We start from the raw sequence: 22552 nt of genomic DNA, 5'->3' as shown, positions 1-22552 counted from the left end.
TGAATATGAAAAACAGTATTTAGAGAGAGGTATTAAAAAAAAAAAAAGGTAAAGAGAGGTAAATGCTAAGTGACCGATGTGAAAAGTGTTGTGAAAAAGGAGATGCAATGAATTAATTGTTTCACTTACTGATGTTTTATTAAATGTTTTTTCTATAAAGTACAAGAGTACTACTTGTTCAAAAATATATTTTTTATGGGGGCATCGGGAACGTTTTAATTGCATTCCTCATTTCAAAGGGCAAAGATGACTTGTGGTGTCATCATAAATTCACAGCCATCAAGCGCAACAAGGGATATTATAAATTATACATGTATATATACAGCTTTACTTCAATTTGCGTCAGTCATAAAACAATACAATACAAAGCAAAGAAAGACAAATCATCGAGGACTACAGCTTCCTAGAAGCCAACAGATATTTTCGATAAGATGACGACATTATAAAAACAACACAAGAAGTGCTATGAAAACAACAAAAGTGGACATGAATATCATTTAACAGTGAGGTACAAAATATTTACTTTCTCAGCTACAATCACAAGGTGCTCAGAGTTTATCAAGTACGAGGACACTCGGTGGTCCTGTTAGCTTAGCATGAAGCGCAACGTCACAACATTTGCTTGGACTATAATATACATTAAAAAAGAGTGGAATGGTGAGCGGAATGCTTGAAATAAGAACAAAAAAGTTGTAGAAGCAGGGAAGGACGTAATAATCCCCATCATTGATTCTTGATTTATCAAGTCTGGAATTGATTAGGACTAGTTTGCCGTCTAAATCGACGGGAAGTTGCAAAATCCAACGGAAAAGGGTGACGAGGTCAGAACATTCTGAAACTCCTCACAGGAAATAACGCAACAATTAATCAAGAAAAACCCATGATCAAATGCCCATCTGGTTACGTCTTGTCCATATTTGTTATTTGGTAGATTGTGGAATGGAACAGTATGTCCCTGCAGGGACCTTCTTGGGGGAGGGTTGAAATACAAACTAAAAATCGTTTTATTTTTTTTTAATTCCCCATTTTGTCTTCTTCAAAAGAGACGTATGCAATGTTTTTTTCCTCCCTCTACTGCGGGGCCAACGCAGACTACGTCTTTAGTTGCTATGTCAACTGGAGGCGGAGCCATTTACTGTTTGACGCCCAGAGTCTGAAAAGGTGTTAACTGCAAAAAAAAAAAAGAATGGATTGTTTTTTTTTCATTTGACGACTTCATTAGTATGCGGGCAAAGTGAACTTGTCAATTAGCTTGCTGATGCAATTATGTGGCACATGCATATTCGTGACGTGTCTCGCTACAAAATAATCCCACGATAATCTCTGACATTCAACTGTCTGACCTTTGCCTTTTCAATTGGGAAGGAGGAAAAAGAATCACTCTTTACATACACCTTAGAATTATCACTCAAGACAAGCGATAATTGGGCTTTTTGTTTTAACTTCAATTGCAAGGAGAGAAAAAAAAAAAAAGACTTGCCACACCCCACGGCACAGAATAATCACTTAGGTTAAACATTGAGAGACATCCAATGATTGAGCCTTGGTTGACTTTGATGGCAAGGGAGCGGAAATGCTACCGTCACGTGTATACCCTGATCGTTTCAGCTTTAAGCGTCATCGTTTTGTTATTGGCAATTTTAGATTGGGATTCTTTGTCCTTTAAATTCCATTGGCCTTCAAAAAATGTTAGTGGCCAAAAAGACGCGAAGAAGAGAAGGCTCAAAACTCAGCCGGTTCGGATCCTGAACTCCAAAGCCGCCTTCACCACCACGTGATCTTGAACTCGTAGATGGGCCTCTTGCAGTAGTAGTGATTGATGAGGTGCTTGTCACACACGCCGATGCACTGCTGCTCGGCGGCGATGCCGCGGCGCGCCAGGTCGCCCACGATGCAGTGCAGCAGGTCGTAGACGTCGGCCACCGCCTCCCACGGCCCGAAGGACACGTCCACGTCGCAGTGGTGCTCGAAGAGCTTGGCTTCACCCTCGCTACGCTCCAAGCGCAGCGAGTTGAAGAGTGGCCGCTCGTACGGCGTGATGGGCATCTCCTCCTTGTAGACGCACACCTTCAGCTTGGCGAAGCGCGCCTTCTTCTGCATGGCGCGCAGCTTGGCGATGTCCACGATGCGCTCCAGATTGTCTGCCGGCACACAACGCTCGTTTAATTCAACCATTGACTGGCAGTGAGAGGCCAGAAGGTGGCGCCAAATACTTTGATTTGGTCTAAGCAGGCCATATCCGTGTCTAACAGACAAGTAGTCCTTTGCCGCAATTTCAAACAACATAGCCGTGCTTACCTTTATAATAGGGCAAAAGGTCGAGGAAGGCCTGCCGCACTTTCTCTCCGGTGAGTGGCTGGGTGTCCTCCAGGCGCTCCAGCAGCGGTGCGATGGAATAGTACTGCGCCTCGCGGTGCACCGGCCTCACACGCTCGCGCTGGGGCAGCTCGCCCTCGCGCAGGAAGTTCAAGATGTCCCTTCACGACACGGACAGCACACACATTGGAAGTAAACGTCATCCTTTTTTTTTTTTTTTTTAGTTTGCCTTAATCTGAGAGCGTAGCATTTGCATATCCGTCAAGCCAATTCTGTGTTTTGCTTCACCAATGACAATGTACCATTTCGCTCACGAACTTACAAGCAAAGCTTGTATTTCAAGGCACAACCGTATCAAATTGTACTTTAACTTCACATATTCAGAACGTTAAAATGTTATTCGCACATTTGCAACGGCGCAACTCACCCAAAGTAGGCGCCGTCGCGATCGATGAAAAAGCGTCCATCTGCGTCGCGCGGGATCTGGTGGCGCCCGCTGAACATGGCGGCCAGCATGGTGTCCTCGTAACGCCGCAGCGTGGACAACCGGGTGGTGAAGTGGGAACCCCCCACGTTCAGAGAGATCACCTCGGGAAACTTTAAAAGGAAAAAAAATACAGCCTTCAAAGAGGACCGGAAACATACACAATTAAAGATAATGAGGCTAATTTTTGGTTTTCTTCTATTCCAATCAATGTCAAAGATCCGATTGTCCGGTGTCTCCAAATGACTATTACAGGATATTATCCAGTGGTGTGTCATGTGTTAAAATGATTTTTTTTTTTTTACTCCATTCTGCTCAACGTTAGCAAAGACCCGATTGTCGTAGGTCTATAAAAGACCATCCTAAGTGATGATCAGGGTCGTGTTGAGTGTTTTTTTTAGTATCCAACAATCTAAGTCGGCAAAACCCTAGTTGTTGGGTGTCTCTATTAGCCTGAACGGTGTGGAGTTCACTCTCACATGCACAAATTGAGTGCTACCTGCTCGTAAGTATGACACACATTACGACAATCTGGCTTAATTTGAGCATTTTCTGGTATGTTTTCAGTTCAAACTGTCAACATAGGTACTTATAACCTATTTCTATCAATTACTTGCAATTTTTCAGTATGTGTGACAAGGCTTTGTCCATAATAACTCAGCTGTTCGTAAGAAAATGCCCCAAATTTTAACTGCTTAATATGTTAGCAACAAAGCCCATTCAGATACTTTTAAGATGCCAGTGACAAAGGGCAGGGGTAAGAAGAGGATTAGGCAGCCGTGTTTAGGTCTGTAATCAGGATGGTGAGGCACAACACTCGTCACGTGACCCATTGTCGGCCAATCACAACGCAGCCAACCGACCACACGTTCCTCGCCAAACAATTACGATTGGCGCTTGGTTATGACGTCATTTGTTGTCCTTACTCGTGGATTGCTTGCAATGAAATTAAATAAAACGTTTCGGATTGACGGCATACCTGCTGTTCCTGTTTGGCGTCCAGCGGGCAGCGGGACGGCTTGCCCCGGCAGACGTTTGCCGCCGCCGCCGCCGCCGCCACAGCCGGGGAAGTCGTCTTCCGTGAGTCGTCTTCGGCCATGGCATCGCTGGCTTTCTCGGCGTCCCCCGCGGCCGAGAAAACCACCATGACTTTGGGCAGCGGCAGCGGTCGCCGCTCCTGGATGAAGCGTCTCACCCGAGTCGTCGCCGCCGGCAGCAGGGGGCTTCGGGACGGAGACTGTCGTTCTCCGCCGCCGCCTTCGGAGCCGTTGGAACTGCTCGCGCCATTCTGTTGCATGCGCGCGGACAACCGCTGCCGAGCATCAACCACAACACGACGACTGATGACAACAAGTCGGCCAAAAGGCTGTACCGACACACCACTCTTTCATACGGTGTGGAGTCGATGTCACTCAACCGGGTTCGGTTGACACTGACGTTAAGCTACCGCTAGCTTGAGGGGGGCGTGTTTCCATCGAGCTGTTTACGCCCTTACGTTCGTACCATGACGTCCACAGAGCCGACGTCATGACGTTGGCACCGTGATCACGTCCACGCATGCGTTTCCAGAATAAATTATTTTTCTTTGAATGTGTTTCAAACAAAACACAACAACCGAAAAGTATTTTAATGCGAAATGTAAACTTAACTGCCATGGGCCAAGCAGCCGTATCACAAATACAGACACACGCACACATTCAAAAACAATACATACGATGACGTAGGTGAAAGACGCGAGAAGTTCAGCACTTTCGCCTAAAATGTAAAATCACTTGGCATTTTTCCCAAACAATTAACACCGTCACACAAACACAATTTTAGGCCGAATGTGTATAAAAATAAATAAATAATAAAAAAAACTAACTAGCCTGTCCTGTCTCTCAAGAGCATTCGAGTTCCTACTGACATTTCCAGAATGAATGTAGTATTACCATTAATTTCAACTGTTACGGCAATTCTGTATGTAATATTACAAATTCTGTAAAAATATCTGACTGTACCAAATTGAAAAGCAAGTCGCCTAGCCAAAATATACTAACTCGGACCGGATGTCATGACATCCTATAAAGTTGTTAGTAGAAATTTAGTGTAGCTGGAAATTTTTACTTTGATTGACAGGCAGTAATGTACAATTGAACTGCTGTTTTAATACCAATTCAACGGAGTCTTATTTTAGATGAGCGTTTTCCAAAATGTGGATCGCTGCCTCCAAAATGAATGATGGCCCCATTTGTACCAGGGTACCCAGTTATCATGGTAAAATATTGCCACAGTATTCGCAGCACTTCACCTTTTATGTTGTTACCAACTGTGGGGCCTGATGCAGAAGATGTGCCCATCTCCAAATCATGTCCAATCAACTAAATTTACCACAAGTGGACGCAAATTCGAATCTCGTGGCTGCCAGGATGGCCGAGTGGTCTAAGGCGCCGCGTTCAGGACCCAGTCTCCCCAGGAGGCCTGGGTTCGAATCTCGAATTTCCCCATTGTGGGACTAATAAAGGCATTATTATTATTATTATAAATTATGTTGCCGCCAAACATCAATCGGTAGCGTTTCAGTTACGCTTGTGTATAATTAATGGGCAGTGTGATGAGAATGACAAAGTGGTTTGTTGACATTTTGACATGAAAGCATTGTTTCACATGTCTTGTGTGTCCACTTGAAATCACCAACATTTTGTAAGTCGCGTTGAGGTCGCGAGTGTGTGACGGATGTGGCGAATTGTTGTTAAAAGGAAGCCAATGCACACGCTTTACTGCTGATGTCGACTCAAGCCGATGCAGGAAGGAGAGCAGCCGGACCACCGAAGGTAACTCAGAAGCAACACAATGCAAATTCTGTTGTAAAGAAACCTTCATTTCGATGAGTTGAAGGATTTGAGATGACTTTGTGTCTTTGATTGTATCGCAATGTGAATGTGTGGATTTGGATCTTTTGAAACGATTAAATCAAAAAGATAAAATTATTTTAAAGGACATTAAAAAGTTCAATTGTGCTCTTCTAATTCATTCAATTGGTGAAATTAAAACCTTCAAAACAAAGCAAAGCAAAGCACAATAGACATTTTTAAATTAATCAACTATAATGAGAATAGTTCCCCGCGCTTTTTGCTTTGAGGCGCGTGAAGGCAAACTCCCAAGAGTTTCAGACAACCACATTCTGGAGGCGCAGATGTGTGGCATTCACAGAAAAAAAACTACTGGAGAGACTGATTTTGACCTGCTGGGACATGTTTTAAAAAGTGTTGCTTTCAGGTATGCTGGGGAATTCCAGCATGCAGTATGCTGCTGCGACTGTAGCGTCGCTGGCCTCGCTCAGTCTGCTGGGCCTTCTATGTCTGAGATGCAAGAAGAAGCCCAGTAAGTTCCTAGAACCGGATTTTGTTTTGGTGGAATCAGGATAACAAGTAAATTCATTTCCAATTTATGAATCAATGTGTGAAACTGGCATCTAAAATTTTTTGAGATGACTTTGAACAGCATTTATGATCAGTTACAGGCATCATTTTTGTTACGACCCCTTTGTTTTCCAGATTTATCTTGGGAAATCAGGATCTTGACAACTCAAATCAGCTTCACGCAAATCAGTTTAAAATGGGATGAAATTGCCATTAGGTGGCTTTTGCTTGAAATTCCTTTCAGTGCTGATCATTGAGCATCTTTCTTTAAAATATAAAAAAAATTACATAAATACAAAATGTAATTTTAATGTATTAAAATAATTTCAAATTCTATTTTCTTTCTTTGGGCTGTCGGCCTGAAAAAACTAACTGGCGTATGTTTTCATAAAAAAAAAAAAAAAAAAGCTTTTTGTAATTTTTCCCCAATAAATGGCACCAAAACGATTTATTTTTCCAGAGACCATACACGAAGAAGATCAAATATACAACCCGCACACGTTGTGAGTATCAGGTTTTGTGACAAACATTCTCAAGTCATTTGGCGCATTTGCATTGTGACAATTTTGGGGTACTTTTTGACAGCCAGCGTGGGGGGAGCAGATTTGCTGTCATGCGATCCAAAACAGGTAACTCTTCCTGCAGCTGCCATCGAGCACAACATCTGCAATACTGTTGTACTCATTTACACTTGCATTTTTTTTTTACATAGTCTAACATTATTATTTCTCCAGTCACCAAAGCCAATCAAATGAGAGCAACCTCGAAGTAGGTTTTTTTTGTTGTTAATTTAATTACAAGACAAAATGTCAAACAGTTACGCCCATTTTAACAGTTATCGTTTGTATTTTCCAGTGATGGCGATAGTCCAGGTGAGTTGAGCACAAATTCTGACGATTAAACTATTCGATTTATGTTTGTGAATCGGCAAGACGTACACGTTCACCAATCTATTATTCGTCCGTCTTAATGCTCACAGCTATATATGCGGTAGCTGCATCACCACCCAGGAGTTGGGAACATATTTATGTGTAAGTATTTAGTTCTCATACACTATCTACCATTCATCTTATTTTTTTAAAAATGTGACTTTCACTTGACAAAATGTTGATAGTACTTAATATTTTAATTAAATGGTTAGAAATAAAAGCCCAAGAGTTCTGCAATCCGTATTTGAGGAAATAAAGTCATTTCTATCTCTTACTCAAACTGGTTCTTAATGTTTTTCCATGGCAGAGATCCACTCCCCATTTCAGTGTATGAAAATGAGCAGATTCCGTTGAGGATCAAAGGTGGGCGTTCAAACACTTGAAAATGAATTCAATCTCTTTTGAATGATGGTGTAGCCTAACCGAACCTCGTTTCGTCTCGTCTTCAGACGCCGATCCACTCATGGGTCACTACGCCAACATGTCCGGCGCGGCGCCGACATACGACGGTACGAGACGTCACAGCACCGTTTTCATTTCGAGTCCGAGGTCTCGCACTTAACGAAACCGCCGTGTCACTTCAACATTCAGATGCCGACGACTATGAAAATTCAGATTTCTTGGCGCAAAAAGCTCACGTACTGGAAAACGGTAAGCGCAGAAATCCCTCGCAATGCACAGACGCTGACTGCTTTTCATGTGTCCCGTTTTCTTTGGACCAGATATGTTGTACGAGAATGAAAAAGCAGCCTGACAGGGATGTGAAAGAGACGCGTTGCCTCTTCTATTGAATCAAGGCTACCACCAGGTGTTGCTGTTAGCCATCATCACGCGAAATTTTTGAAAATTCTTAACCACAAACAATGCATCTTCATTCATCAATCGATTATTTACAGTCCATTTAATTATATCATTACTTTTTTTTTTTTTTTTTTTAGAAATTACAATATTTATTTTCTTATTTATAGCAGACTGAACCAGATTAATGGCATTTCAATTAATTTCATTGGGGAATATTGATTGGCGATACGCAGGCTTTGCCTTCCAAGCATCCTGACCGATGTACAGTAATTCAGCCGATATAAGCTCTTAAAAAAAAATAAAATTGGCACAAAAAAATTCTCCCATTTTGCATGAATTCTTTACAACACAAGACCTACCCAATAAAAAATAAAAAGTCCACCCCCTAAAAAAACAGCCCATTTTTCTACCAAGTATACGACAAGTGCTATAAAACTGTCAAATGTTTTTTGCTGCAAACCCTATCTTCTTTTTCTATTGCCTTCATTTATTTCTTTTATTAGGTTGGGGAGGGCGCAGTTCAAAAACTAAGTAGTGGTAAATGTGCCAGGTATTCATAGTGCAAGTTGAGAAGGAACACAAGAGCAGCGCAAAGCTTTTCGGGACATTTATTAACTTGAAGAGGCGACCAGAACCGAGCCGATGTCAGAAGGTACACAAACGCCACATGAACCGTGATGCTGTGAATACACACAAGTTAGCAGGAAATGACTGCAGGAGGGTCACACGCGCTTCCTAAAGTCTGTGCTGATGTCAACTTTTCATCACGGCAAAAGAAAATTCCACCAGAATCCATCTACTCTAGTAGTCGCCGAGTCGTGTCGCGAGAAGGCAGAAGTTTGACTCGTCGCAGATTGATCTGCGATCAAGCCCACTGACTGTGCGTGTGTCTTTTTTTTGTTTGTTTTTTTGCAGGTTAACACCAGCTAACATTAGTCTGGTTTTAGTTGCTACTCACCGCTCAGCACATTCACACACACACACACACTCTCTCTCACACAGACATAAACACACACAGACACACAAGCGTGCACATGCACACACAAACGCACGTCAGTGGGTTGTTGGGGAGGAAGTTTAGACGTTGCTCAGGGCGTCCACTCCGGGGAGAACTTTGCCTGCAAAATCACACGCACGGAACAACTGCTCAATTGCATTGGGACAAAAAAAAAAAAGTAAGAAAAAAAAAATCTGGAAAGGAGGTAAAATTGCAGGGTCCACGGTAGGTTTTTTTTCTCTCCAGTGTAATTTACATTTTGGTTTTAGTCCTCCACTCACCTTCCAGCAGTTCCAGGCTGGCTCCGCCTCCTGTGCTCACGTGGCTGACCTTGTCCTCAGTGTTCCACTTTGCACAGCAGGTCGCAGTGTCGCCCCCACCTGGACATCACAGAAGAAAAAAAATACACATTTTTCTTTTTTTAAACAGCGTGCCAATTGACAACAAAGTCCAATACTGGTAACGTGAGCTGAAATTGTACTCATAATGTTTTTCTAGTTTAACCTGTAAATATAACGCAAACTATGAGCCCAAAACATTTTAATATCATTTCAACCCATCTTACATCATTACCCGAAAAAAAGGTTACAGATAATTTTATTCAAAACTCACACATTCACATGGAATGCGTGTGTACTGAGTTCCTATGATGTGCAATTGCTTGTAAATGCCACAAGATGGTGCCAAAGGACTACTTTTCTTTGAGTCAGGGCTTTGGCTGGAGAACAGAAACAGCGACTAGGCGAGTTCTTTGGAAAATTATTGAAGATATGACATATCTATGACATATTCTGGCCTCACAGCATCTTCAGAATGTTGCACCATATGTCAGGATGGTCGTAAAATTTGGTGGCGCTTCTTACCAATGATTGTGACGCAGCCTGACTTGGTGACCTCCACCACCTTGTCCATCAGGTTCTTGGTGCCCTTGGCAAAGTTGTCCCACTCAAACACGCCCACCGGGCCGTTCCACACAATCTGCTTGGCCCGACCCACCGCCTCACTGTATGCCTTGGAGCTCTCGGGGCCGCAATCCAAACCCTGCAGAGGAGAGGGTGATTCAGTTTTAATCAATGATTTTTTTTTGTTACGATGTCTTGTTTGTCGCTCAGAACCATTTGCAATGTAAAAAAACGTCAAATCTGAAACTGTATTTTTCTGAAATCTGCAATTCTAATCAAAGGCCATATTTCAGCCAACACTGGCGTGTGTGGAAAGTTCACAACGAGGCGGGAACTTGGCTTGACTGGCTCGTACCATCCAGCCCGCGGGGATTCCAGCGGCGACAGTCGCGACTCCCGTGGCGGCTTTCTCGTCAAACTTGTCGGCAGTGACAAAGTCGACAGGCAGTGTGATCTTGACACCGTTCTTCTCGGCCTTGGCCATCAGGTCCTTGACGATGCCGGCGCCCTCCTCATCGTACAGGGAGTTGCCGATCTGACAAGAGAACGACGGAAATCCCATCAGCAAATTTATTTCATTTGTTTACTCTTTAATCACCGGTAGATTCCTTGGAATCCATTCCTGTTAGGTTGCAAATAAATTATGTTTTGATTCTAAACTTTTACGATTGGGCTGACTATATTGATTGAAAGGTTTCAATTATGCAATTACACATATAATGACCATTTCCTTCCCCCACCCAATGAGAATCGATAAGGAATCTGATGGATTCCTATCCCAAGTCACACATTGGCATGTCCCAGTGCAAAGTGTTGCAAAGCTGCTTCCTCTCGCTTCTGCCAGCTAGAGAGCTGTTATCTGGCCAGGCAAATACTGGTCCTGATACAAAATTGTTTGCAGATTTCAGCATCAGTGGTTACACGTTAGGATGGGAATAAAGCGCGATGTTGTTCTAAATCCACTTGAGGTTACGGCATTGGCGCCAGAAGACAAAAGCTATAATCTTTTGTAATATGACTGCTGGGCCGTGTTGAATGTTCCAGTCTGGTATTTTTTGGGGTTGAGTAAGATGAGGTTCATCAAGAGGCCCTAGCTGGTCTAAATTGAGCAAGCTTTTTTTTTTTTCTACACTGCATAGAACACATCAGCTAAAGAAAAGGTGATCTATTTCTGTATTTTTTAAAATTATGTATGATGAAAACTTTTTTTTTTAATTCTAACAAAAACCAAAATAGTTTTAACATGAGAAAATCTGTAATTTTCCATTTTATTTTACGTTGACCAAATTGTAATTTTACAAGATTAAATCTGTACCAATATCAGAAAAAAAGTCAATTTTTGAGTTAAAAGAAAAAGCAAAAGTTGAATTGATTATACAGTGGGTGACGAAATAAAAATAAATAAATAAATAAATAAAATAGGGCCTCCTTTTTCTGGCCATGTATCCTGCTGGACCAGCCGAAGAATTTTGGCTTCAGCGCTTCTATTGGACTTGATCAGATAGTGCGGCCGTACCTAATGTTGTGGCCCGTGACATTTGCGAGTAAAGCCATCGTTTTCCCGACCCCTCACCTCCATGTTGTTGAGCACTTTGAGGAAGGTGAAGGCCATGCCGCCCCCGATGATCATCTCGTCCACCTTATCCAGCATGTTGTTGATCAGCTGGATCTTATCTTTCACCTTTGCCCTTTAAAAAAAAAAAAGAACGCCAGATAAGACTATATAGTATTAAAAACACAACACCAAGATGGCTCAATATTTGATGCTGTTTTTCTTTTTTGGACTCTCCAGCCAATAATATTATTAGTTGATTAATGGTACTGGTGGCCAATGTTGTCCGGGTGCAACTCCAGAGCAAGTGGCGGTTGCACAATCCACAGGCTTCAAATGGACTCCGACTCCGTCAAATGTAGTGAGGCGGCCATGAAATCAATACAAGTAAGAAGTTTGAACGTGACAAGAGTCACGTGTTTGTCTCACCCGCCGAGGATGGCCAGGAAAGGCCTCTGAGGTTTCTCCAGAGCCATGGCGAAGTAGTCCAGCTCCTTCTTCATCAGGAAGCCGGCCGCCTTCTGGGGCAGGTTGACACCCACCATGGAGCTGGAAGGAGGAGGCCGCAGCGTGTCATATCGTCGTCGTTCTCATCCTCACCCGCGCGTCAATCGACGGCGTGAAGCTCACCTGTGAGCTCTGTGAGCTGTGCCGAAGGCGTCGTTGATGTAAACGTCTCCCAGTTTGGACAGAGACGCCCGGAAGGAGTCAATCTGCTCCTGGGAGGCCTTCGTCTGTCACGAAAAAAAAAAAAAAAAAAAAAAGACAAAGCAGACCACCCAACAGGATGGCATTGTTTTATGCCGTAATGCAAGCAATAACAAAAGTAAATGTGTAATAAAATGTTATTTCAGAAAATGGGGTCGTAATATCACCAGAAAAACTATATATGAAAACAAGATGAATTCTTTAATCACATTGAATTTTTATTGTTAAAATGCACTGTTTGTTCATTGAGAGTTTTTATGTTTTTGTTTTTACGTGAAAGTGAAAAGAGTCATTTGCTGAACTTACAACATTAGGAGGTTGTATTTGCTGATAACAAAAGTCATTTCAATCCAGAACATCTTCACAGGTTCCATTTGAACATTGGACTTCTTATTTCACAATCTGTTCGATTTGTGACTTTATGGACTGCGTTTTGCTTGAACTTCATTCCAATGTGTCAGAAGAGTCTCACAGAGTTGATTTATTCATTTTTAAGAAATTCTTTCAAAATGTTCAGAACATTCTGAATCTTGAAAAATGGTGATAGCTATCCATATGTGAATGTTATTATAGTGACTATTGTTTTTTTTCTCTGTATATATTTTCACCATTTGTGACCCTAAGAGTTATTTTTTTAATGATATGTAGCATTATAATGATGTCTGGGAGAAAAGCTTGTACAGTCGAAATGAATCCACGCAAGGCAGCATACCGAGCAGGCCTCTCAGGACAGGAAAAGCAACAGCGACCTTCAAGATAAATGTCAGCAAGCAGCATTCATCCCAGGCCTGATCTTTGATCTCATTTTCTATAATATTCATTCATAAACATTTTTTCCCCAGTGTGGTGGCTTCACCTTGTTTCCAGAGGAGTCCTTGCCTTTTCCCTCCTCGGCCACGTGGAAGCGGAGGTTCTCCAACAGGATGACGGACCCGGCGGCGGGGTTGGCGCAGGCGGCCTCCACCTCGGCGCCAACGCAATCCTTCAAGAAGGTCACGTCCCTAAGCACAGGAGCATTTTCTAAGTGCGTTGACCTCAGATGTGACATTTTCACTCATTGAAATGGTCTCACTTTCCCAGCAGAGACTTGAGCTCGGCGGCGACGGGCTCCAGCGAGTACTTCTCCGGCACGAAGTTCCCGTCGGGGCGGCCCAGGTGGCTCATGAGCACCACCGACTTGGCGCCGTGATCCAGGCAGTGCTTGATGCTGGGAACAGCAGCCTTGATCCTAAAACAAGATTAGCAAGGACGTGAGCTCTCGCCGTAAAACACTGCAGAGAATGCAACGTTTACCTCTGGTTGTTGGTGATGTGCTTGTCCTTCATGGGAACGTTAAAGTCAACCCTGGAAAAAGAAAAATAACAAGGCTGAACACGCACAAAATAAAAAAAAAAAAAAAAAAAAAAAAAAAAAAAGAGATGGACCTTGTGAAATGGATCTGATGATGATTTTATCCATTAAATACATTACTGTTCCAAAAGAGTGTGAAAATAATTTTATTACAATGACATTTTGTTTCTAAATTTTGCAAGAAAATAGTTTGGAATTTCGTTTGGGGTTAGAGCACAAACCGCAATTATCTAAAAGCCACAGTTGTTACTCGTTTTGTCCACTAGACGGCGCACTGACAAGTGAAATGAATCAGAGATTGACTGTACCTCATGATTTGATGCAAAACGTTCAATCATTTTTATTGAGAAACTTCAGACTACGCATATGACTTGCAATATGATGAATAAGACAATTCATAAATAAAGGGGGATGTTTTCAGAATGCACTTTTTGGACCTGTCATCATTTACAGCTCATTAGGCCACTTGAGCTCAAACATGAGTGAATGAATTCAAATGATCTTGACTGGACTCTTCTTGAATTTGGGGCATTGTCCACAAATACTTTTTTTTTAAACATATTGCTCATAACAAGGGGGCTTTCTGACACATTCTGGGGATTATTCCTCGTTATTTGACCATTGGAACAAATGAGAACAGAGTTGCTACAGTGCATCTCGCGTCTGCCAGCGTTGCATAACCTCCCTCCTCCCCACCTGATGCACCATAAGCCCACACTAGTGTGCACACAATACCGTACTGTACTGTAAAAGCATTGTCTGGTCTGGAAGCACACCGGTCAGCTTTTCGCCAGCATTTTTGGCAGCGTGAGGCGAGCATTTGATGATCCGCAGCCTTACAAACGCAGCACTTTTGATAGTGGCAGATAGCCATGTCATTGTTGCCTTCTGATCCGGCCTTGCAAATGGACAGACGTTAGCTCATTTCACGGGGGCAAGCAGATTCTGGGGTGATCGACAGTTTGTCGCTATAGCAATTTCCCATCTTGATTTGTTTTCATTCAGGCCCAAATTTTTGATGACTGCTTGCACAACACGTCGGGGCAAGCCCTGGGTGGGACACGCTCAGAACTAACATGCTGCTTAGTCATATCACAAAGTGGATCTGGGGGTGAACCTTGACCTATGCCAACTGGAACCTTTGACATTTCTACAGTGGATGGGTGTCAGGTTCAAGCGCGCCCCTCTAATCACGGACAAGTCCAATGCCAAGACGCAACTGTGAAATTACATTTTTGAAAAGTTCATTAGTAATAGGAAGGCGAGTGTGCACGCTGCAGAAATGCATCAGCATTCCCAGATTGGGATTCAAATCTTAATTGGGCCTACCTTTGCGCACGCTTCCACCCACAGTCTAAAAAACATACATTGGCTTCATTTAAGAAGTTTAGATGGGTAATAAGCAGGTTAGTGCTGATTAAAGGCTTGGATATGTCCAAGATTAGCAACAACATTAATTTGACTACGCTGGTAATGATTTTCAATCTGGAAACTCACTAAAAGTATTTTTTTTCTTTTATCCGTTTACAATCACAGTATACTACATATGACAGTATAAAACTCTGAATTCTGTAATGTTTGCATCAACTCATGAAATTCATATAATATTGCCAGCGTTATTATGGATTTAATGCAAACTTATTTTCTCTAATCACCAAATCCCCATCTCACCAGTATTTATTTGATTTTTTTAGGTTATTTTATTTATTCTGTTTTGTAACAAAAGTGTAAATAAATGGCACCCAAAAAATGAGAGCATTTTTAATCGGAGATAAATGTGATACAGGAATGCAAGCAGAAGAAAACCCACAGAAAATATATTCACCTGAATTTAATTTTAATCTAGTTTGTTTGTGCGTGTATATTGTTGAATTTCAGGAGAGCACAACGATCAACACAAATATTCATGGATTCTATCTTACTTGAAAGCAATTTTCTACAATATTAATAACGCAGCGCTGGCACGTGACGTCACTTTAATACGTGACAAAATTGACTTCCGGTGTCGTCAAAATGGACGCTCACGCCCCTCAAGATATTTACCCACCTTGCAATTGCACGAAAAAAAGACATTGTAAGAGTTATCATGAACCTAGCTGTTCTAAAACTACGATAGCACGAACACATTCAAATAAAAAGAGAAGCGTTAGCTACACGAAGCTAATCCAATTGAAGCGCTTACCTCATGATGACTCGCTTCCCCTTGACGTCCACCTTATCCAGGGTGAGTTTGTTCGATAGAGACATTTTTTACTCGTCTTTCTGCTGGTTCCTCACGTCGCTGTGTCGCCTCCGCTTCGGTGGCTTCGAGGGCTATTGGGTGGCTGGCGAGCTCCCGAATGACAGCGGTGACCTTAACAGCGCGCCGGGATAAGGAGGACGCGCGAAGATACGCCCACCTCTAGTGATTGGGTACTGAGCGCAGGAGGGCGTTGCCTTTGATTGGCTAGCCGTGATGTCATTCACGCGACGTCGACTCTGAGGCGCATCTAAGCAGAAGATAGCTTCGCGTTGCGGGTTTCTTTTTAAATGACATTTCTACACAGAACACATGCGCTTTTAAGAACTACATTTATTTAGTCAGTTCAGCCAACTTGCAAATGTAAACTATGCGAACATATCCGTGGATTTTAGGTCGATGGAGTAAAAATGGCCTAATAGTAACAAAAAGAGTGACTAATGTTTAATGCAACTGCAATTATTTGTTAATTTGGTATTTGTCCACCAAAGTAAATGTTTAGGTGGGCACAAACGCCGAAAACCAAGGAACAAAACATGAGACTTTCTACATTACTTGTCAAACTTGTACCTTTAACATTTTCAAACAAACTTTAATACTGATAGAAAATGAAATTCTTGCTCAGATAATTTTTACTGAAAAGCATTGTTGCATAGTAAGTAATTGCATTCACAATGAAAAATAAAGCAAAAAAACAAATCTAGAATCACATTTAATTTATTTAGACAATATTGAAACACACTCAGGCAGATATTTACTATTCATCTGTACAGTCTGAAGATTTTTGTTTGGATCTCAATTACTTTTTTTGTTGGTTTACTCATCAGCCTCCCTCCATGGTTTGGGCATAACCTTGCCAACAGGAGACAGATTCCAAGTGATGCCAGTCTGAGTCACCACCTGAAAGCAGGAAAGAAAAAGTAACATTACTATAACAATGTGTTAAGTTGCTGCAATCTTTGTGAAAGACAAAAAAAAAAAGATGGACTGAAGACTTCAAACATCAGTAAAATCTTCCAGAACAAATGAATTTGCCGAAAACAAACAATAAATAGCTATGCCACTGACCAAACCTACCATGAAAAATGTTCCATTTGCACTATTTAATTCGGACACCTCAGAATTTTGGCCCTATAAGCTAGTTGGCGGATATTTTTTTACTGAAACTTGTCAGCCAATCAGATGTGGCTGGCCAAGTAGCAGACGAGAAAAGAAGAGTTGAGATATGTTGAGAAATAATCAAGTAACAGTTTTATTACAATCTGAAGGCATTTTGGAGCAGACTTTCTATATATAAAAAAAAAAAAAAAAAAAAAAAAAAAGCATTTTGTCCCCAAAAAAAACACCTCTCTTTTTTGAAATATGGGTGTGATGTACTCCGGTTGAAGTTGCCTTTGCAACCAGAATAACAATTCAGCAGAGAGACATTTTGAGGAATTCTCACCATTGAATGCCACATAAAAAGCAAGCTCCACTTACATATGACCACACAGCTGTGCAGAAGGCAAACCCGCCAACCAACACGGCGGTGCCATACTTGGAGTGGAAGTCCTGTGGGGCGGTGGATCCGTGCCTCACTTGGTGTGCAGCTTGACCTGGAAGACAACATATGTACACCATTTATCATTTGACAGACAGCTTTGTCTCATTCGATTGCAATTTGTATGGCTTACTGAGCTCAAGCTATAAACGCCATAACGTGTGATTGTAGAGTTGATCTGATAATGCAAACAAAAGAATAGGACAATATGTAAACACACATTATCCAACCATTTTTATTCTATAGCACCTTTTATGGTTGTGGTTAAGCTGGAGCCTATCCCAGCTGTCTTTGGACAACAGGCACGGTTCACCCTGGACTGGTCACCGGACAACCACAGGGCACACATATAGACATAAAAAGTCAGTTTTCAACGAAACCACTGTTTTAGGAATACAAGCTCAAAAGCCACGCAGGAAGGCCAGCGCTTAGGCTTGGACCCAGAACGGCCACTTTGGCACACGGGGAAATCAGTCTACGACTTTGTACTACGTTAGACTACGACACGATTCTGACCTACGTACGACTGCACTTCGCAATTAACTTCCCACTCTACAGTAAGCTGTCACGCAAACAGCAACAACATAAGTGTCCAGCAATGTTATTTAAGACAATGTGTCATTTCTACTGAAGTATTAATGCTCTTAAGACTGATATTAACAATGAATATTGAAAGAACTCGCTAACCCTAGCTGTTAGCATTAGCTTGAACGTTAGCACTCTGGCCGGGGTGACCCGGCCGGAGGCGCGTCTACAGACTCGACAGTAACTAATAAAGGATTTTTTTTAAGAATTGAAATATGTATTATATAAGGACACATCTGCTTACCGCTGATGTTCACGGCAGCTTTCGCGAATCTGTACATGTCGACAAGTTCGGCGTTGCTTGAAAATACCCTTGAACCTCACAAATGGAAGTATGGCCGCTTTAACAACCAGGCGACGGAAGTGACGTCCATTTAGTGTCGTTTATTTGTCTTGGCGCATGCGCACAGGACCTATTTAGCATGAAAAATATGCTAGTTTACGCTTGTTGGTTTTAATACACAAATGTGAACGGATATTGTACATTTGTCCTGGTAAATATATTAGTCATAGATGTATTGACAAAAGTATAAAAAGTTTCTGTTAACTGAGGAAAACATCAGTGTCAGGATGGCCGAGTGGTCTAAGGCGCCAGACTCAAGGACTAAACTCCTTCCGATAGACGGGAATTCTGGTCTCCGAATGGAGGCGTGGGTTCGAATCCCACTTCTGACACATCTTTTTTTATTTATTTTAATTTATGTATGTGCCGAGTTATGGCCTTCAGTATAGCATGTCATGTTACAATTGCACTGCAATGTTGATTCTGTTTTGATTGCATTGGAATGTAATTAATGCTCTTTGGATTTGTAGTGACTTGTTTGCAGTGCTGTCGGCCTTTAAATGGGCATTTGAACACAAACATGCCGCAAAACTTGCAGACAGACAATAGTCACAGGCATATATTCTTTCTCATTCAACAAATACATGAAATCAAATGCATTTCCTTCAATAGAGTTAGTTTTTTTTAGAAAGTAAAATATTACAAGTGCAATTTTTACAATTGAAAGATTTGACACAGTGCCAATTTCTATCCAAAGACAACACTGTAATAAAACAATATATATACATATATATATATTTTTTTTTTTAATGTTTATTTCTTAAATGTGTATCATATGCAGGCTGACAGTGATATAACATTCAGTCCGTACGTACAAAGGTTTGCAAATTACATGTATTACCTCGATGAATTCACATGAAAGGGACACTTGGATGAACTCAACATTGGCCCTTATATAATAGGTTTGCATGTAAAAATGACATCAGTAATAACATTTTGATACGTTGAAGTGGTCATTGGTAGAGATGTCCACATGAATTTTGGTGCTAATTGATCACCGTTTTTGGACGCGATAAACAATGAAAGTACAATGATTTCCAATGGAGAGTTTGTAATCGCTCCCTTTAATGATTCACCGAGCGGAGGGGGTGTGGCCATATTCCTCATTTAAAAAGTAGGCGTTTTTCAAGACGTCACTTATTTCCTAATTTCTCGAAAATTATTGGATTTAAAAAAAAGAAAATAAATCATTTCAGTTCCCTGATTAACAAACTGAACTTGTTTGTGAAAAGTGGGCCATATTGGATCTCACCTCCTTTAACAGAGATTAGAGATGCGTTTTGGACCGGAATGATGGTGGAAAGAGAGGCATGATTTCATTTGGAAGGAGTACACGTGGTCCAGTTTCTTGGTAAAAAAAACAAACAACCAAAAAAACACGTCACTAACTGCTTACATTCGTTCTATTGGTCCCATCTTCCTTTCTCGAAGGCCGCGTCCACCCATGCATGCCGCCTTGGCATAATCACCTCTGACTTTTAATCAACATGAACAAACATACTGATTTGAGAATTACGTTTTGCATGACATCCAGAGCTGAAAAACGATGATCCAAATGATTTGCAACCGCTCGAAGCTGCTGACACCTCGAGGCGGCAGAAAGATGTTTACGTAACCTACCGTAACCTTGGTGTGAGCTCAACAGTTTTCCAATAACAACACAGAAGATTTATAATTAAGGCATTCGTGTCCCCCCCCCTCACTACCCTGCCCATTTCATTCTTTAGTTTGATTTTTTGTCCTTCGGTTCTTCATCATCTGTGTACTCTGTCGGCTCCTCGCCGGGGTTCAGCAGCTTGCCGACGTAGTCGTATTTAACTGGAATGGCAGAAAATGGGCCAGATATTAACAATTTCACCTATTGGCTTGACAGTGAACTCAAGTAAAGATAAAAACTTTATATAATAGTTTTACCGGATAAAATTTGGGTAAGTCAAGCACTTAAAAAAATAGTCCAAATATGCCATATAACAAATTATGCACAATGCTGAGCAAACAAAGTTGATATTTGTCATGGGGAGACTCTAGCAGGCACTCACACATGAACTGCTCCTCCCACTCGGAGAGGCTCTCCTGCTGCGCCGCGTTCAGGTCGGACAAGTCATCGTGCTCGTCTTTCAGGGCCTCCTGACCCAGGCAGAACGTGGCCAGGCCTCGGGATGCGTCCCGGCCGGCGAACACGCCGTACGGACCGTCTGGAAAACACATGATGGACATTGGACTTAGACGTAGAATTAAACATGTCGATCTTTTCTTATCAGACCAATTCCAAGAATGCGTCTGCCAGCGAGTCTGTCTTAAAATCGGCTAATTTACTCTACATAATACCAGCCCCACACTGAGTTTCTCCGCCCATGACTTGTATGATCATCTGAGATCCAGAACTTTCAAGCAACAGGACTGCGATCTCTAAAACACTACCGTTACAAAGCCCAAAGGTAAGCAGAGCTGCACTGAGTTTTCTCAATGTTAGCTTCTAATAAGCAGCACATACTTGATTGCAGAAATTGTCGATGCGCTGGGAATCTGCGCACTAATCGACAAGTGCATGAAGTGCTGCTTGCGCAACTGAAAACGTTTTTGTGTTTATAGCCCAAATTGGCTTTTGCGATGTTCCAATAAGGGTCAGCTTCTGCTAGGCAGCTCATACTTGAATTGTTGTCGACACGGTTTGGTGGGAAGTGTATGAAGTGCTGCCTCCATGAGTAAAAATGCTTGTCTTTTATGGGCTGCACTGACCAATCTTGTTGTACACTGAGTACAATGACAATAAAGGGCATTCTTATTCTGATACTTGACTGTGGAGTTGTCAACAGAGTGGGGCGTTTGAATGTGTGCTGCATGCACCACATGCATGGAATCACACACTAATTACCAAGAGCTTGAAGTGCTGCCTCTGCAAATGACATTTTTTATTGAGCCCCAATGCACTCAAGCCTACTTATATAAATAAAGTTGTATTGTATTGCTTTGTTTAAACTCTGATCCATGTTGTCACAAAAGCCGACAACCGCTCAAAAAAGGCTACATTCGGCATTTTTTTAATAGAAAGTAGCATGGGATTCAGTGGCTGTGTGTGTACAGCAATGAATCAAGGATAAAAAAATGGGTAGCGATGTGATCTTTATGCTGGTCAGAGGTTACACGTAGCAGAAGTTGTAAAACTTAGATGAGATAAACGAGGGTTCGAATTTTCTATGTAGCCCAATTGTAAAGCAAAATTGGATTAAACCAGACCAAGAGCTGTTCCTAATTGTTCATTGTTTGCTGAGTATTTTGTCTTCTAACTTTACTGTGGAACGACAGCGAAAACAGAAAACTTCAAATTAAGAAAATGAAGACAACAAGCAACTTTCAAACATTCGGCCTTTAGGAAAGTTTTGGCTGAAGATCCCATAAAGCTTACCGGGCCCGTAGAATTTGCTGCCCCTGGTCACGTCGAAGACTTTCCCATTGACAGCCATGAGGATTCTGGGATTTTGTTGCCCATCGTACGGCTTCAACTCGTCAAGAGTGAAGTCTCGCTTCTTCAGTTTGGGCAGCGGCTCCTCCGCCGCTGATACCTCCGGCGGCTTGTCGCCGCGGAAGATTTTATACAGCAGGTAAAGACACAACGCGAGTAGGGTCAGGTTCAAAGGGGACGTGAAAATCTCCTGTAAGATTCCGCCTGACGTAGTCTCCAATGTGTCCGCTTCAGCCATGTTTGAGTCTGGACTTGTTGTCTTTTGCATGGGCGTGGATAAAGAATGGAAGTGAAGAGTTGTCAGCCAATCAAAACCCTCACATGTGTGACGCCTAATGGTCTCGTCCAATCACTTTAAGCTACCCGCTTGCCAAACGCTTACATAAAATACAATAAATCCTATTAAATTGATATGAAATAATTGCCGTCATGCAGGCTACGTACCAACTAGCGCGATTCTGCAAGTCACTATGCAGACTTGCATAGTCACTTTTTTATACTCGCTCTTAATGTCATTTTTGGCTTCTGATGGACTGGCTCCTGACAGGTTCTCGCTTGACCCCTTTATGCCAGTCAGTTCCCCACCCTCTGGCCACGATCTAGGTACCGTTCCGGCCTTCCAGTTTCAGGTCTGAAAAGAAGGTTTCACATTAGAATTTCAAGGGCAGGGCCGAGTTTTCGAGTGGAGTTTTGAGTTCGGAAGAGCGTTTCAAATGATGGTCACAGGCCAAGGTTTGAAAGTATGCTTTCAATTCAGGATTAGGGTGTCAAATCATCATTTCAAATTCGGACGATTTGGTTATCAAAGTGGGGGTTTAAAACCAAGGTTAGGGTTTCAGGACATAGGTAGAGCGTCAAGTGAGGGTTTTTAGCCACACTTAAGGTTTTAAGTTTGAATTTTAAATTGGGGTGACGTCATAGTAGTGTTGGCAACCTGTGTTA

The 22552-nt window shown here is 42.0% G+C and overlaps 5 protein-coding genes and 1 non-coding gene across 6 annotated transcripts; 2 read left to right on the top strand and 4 right to left on the bottom strand.

Annotated features, from left to right (window-relative positions):
* Positions 1-112: 112 nt before the first annotated feature.
* Positions 113-4291, bottom strand: kctd7 (potassium channel tetramerization domain containing 7). Its single transcript, XM_088278908.1, has 4 exons — positions 3780-4291; positions 2744-2913; positions 2299-2477; positions 113-2141 (listed from the first exon to the last, which is right to left on the bottom strand). Exons 1-4 carry the CDS (start codon positions 4095-4097, stop codon positions 1765-1767), a joined length of 1044 nt encoding a protein of 347 aa, XP_088135034.1. The 5' UTR covers positions 4098-4291; the 3' UTR covers positions 113-1764.
* Positions 4292-5328: 1037 nt separating this feature from the next.
* Positions 5329-9078, top strand: LOC148320382 (uncharacterized). The gene is made up of 11 exons (XM_088279518.1): positions 5329-5613; positions 6059-6163; positions 6662-6704; positions 6787-6830; positions 6936-6969; positions 7057-7073; positions 7181-7232; positions 7438-7493; positions 7580-7639; positions 7722-7781; positions 7853-9078. The coding sequence occupies exons 2-11, from the start codon at positions 6061-6063 to the stop codon at positions 7882-7884; spliced, it is 501 nt and encodes a 166-aa protein (XP_088135644.1). The 5' UTR covers positions 5329-5613; positions 6059-6060; the 3' UTR covers positions 7885-9078.
* On the bottom strand, positions 8524-15828 carry pgk1 (phosphoglycerate kinase 1). Its single transcript, XM_088279517.1, has 11 exons — positions 15623-15828; positions 13384-13434; positions 13163-13318; positions 12947-13091; positions 12013-12116; positions 11812-11931; positions 11404-11518; positions 10186-10365; positions 9792-9969; positions 9210-9308; positions 8524-9049 (listed from the first exon to the last, which is right to left on the bottom strand). Exons 1-11 carry the CDS (start codon positions 15685-15687, stop codon positions 9009-9011), a joined length of 1254 nt encoding a protein of 417 aa, XP_088135643.1. The 5' UTR covers positions 15688-15828; the 3' UTR covers positions 8524-9008.
* Positions 15829-16380: 552 nt separating this feature from the next.
* On the bottom strand, positions 16381-18180 carry cox7b (cytochrome c oxidase subunit 7B). Its single transcript, XM_088279836.1, has 3 exons — positions 18049-18180; positions 17159-17274; positions 16381-16579 (listed from the first exon to the last, which is right to left on the bottom strand). The coding sequence occupies exons 1-3, from the start codon at positions 18083-18085 to the stop codon at positions 16496-16498; spliced, it is 237 nt and encodes a 78-aa protein (XP_088135962.1). The 5' UTR covers positions 18086-18180; the 3' UTR covers positions 16381-16495.
* Positions 18181-18368: 188 nt separating this feature from the next.
* trnal-caa (transfer RNA leucine (anticodon CAA)) lies at positions 18369-18479 on the top strand. Its single transcript has 2 exons — positions 18369-18406; positions 18434-18479. It is a non-coding gene; the product is annotated as a tRNA-Leu (tRNA).
* Positions 18480-18878: 399 nt separating this feature from the next.
* pgrmc1 (progesterone receptor membrane component 1) lies at positions 18879-21890 on the bottom strand. Its single transcript, XM_088280425.1, has 3 exons — positions 21554-21890; positions 20187-20342; positions 18879-19965 (listed from the first exon to the last, which is right to left on the bottom strand). The coding sequence occupies exons 1-3, from the start codon at positions 21876-21878 to the stop codon at positions 19871-19873; spliced, it is 576 nt and encodes a 191-aa protein (XP_088136551.1). The 5' UTR covers positions 21879-21890; the 3' UTR covers positions 18879-19870.
* Positions 21891-22552: the final 662 nt, after the last annotated feature.

Source organism: Idiotropiscis lumnitzeri, chromosome 17 (assembly GCF_059441095.1).
Source record: "Idiotropiscis lumnitzeri isolate Australia: NSW breed Sydney's pygmy pipehorse chromosome 17, RoL_Ilum_1.0, whole genome shotgun sequence".
In the NCBI taxonomy this organism is placed as follows: Eukaryota; Metazoa; Chordata; class Actinopteri; order Syngnathiformes; family Syngnathidae; genus Idiotropiscis; species Idiotropiscis lumnitzeri.
This window is presented reverse-complemented; position numbering and strand designations above follow the sequence as displayed.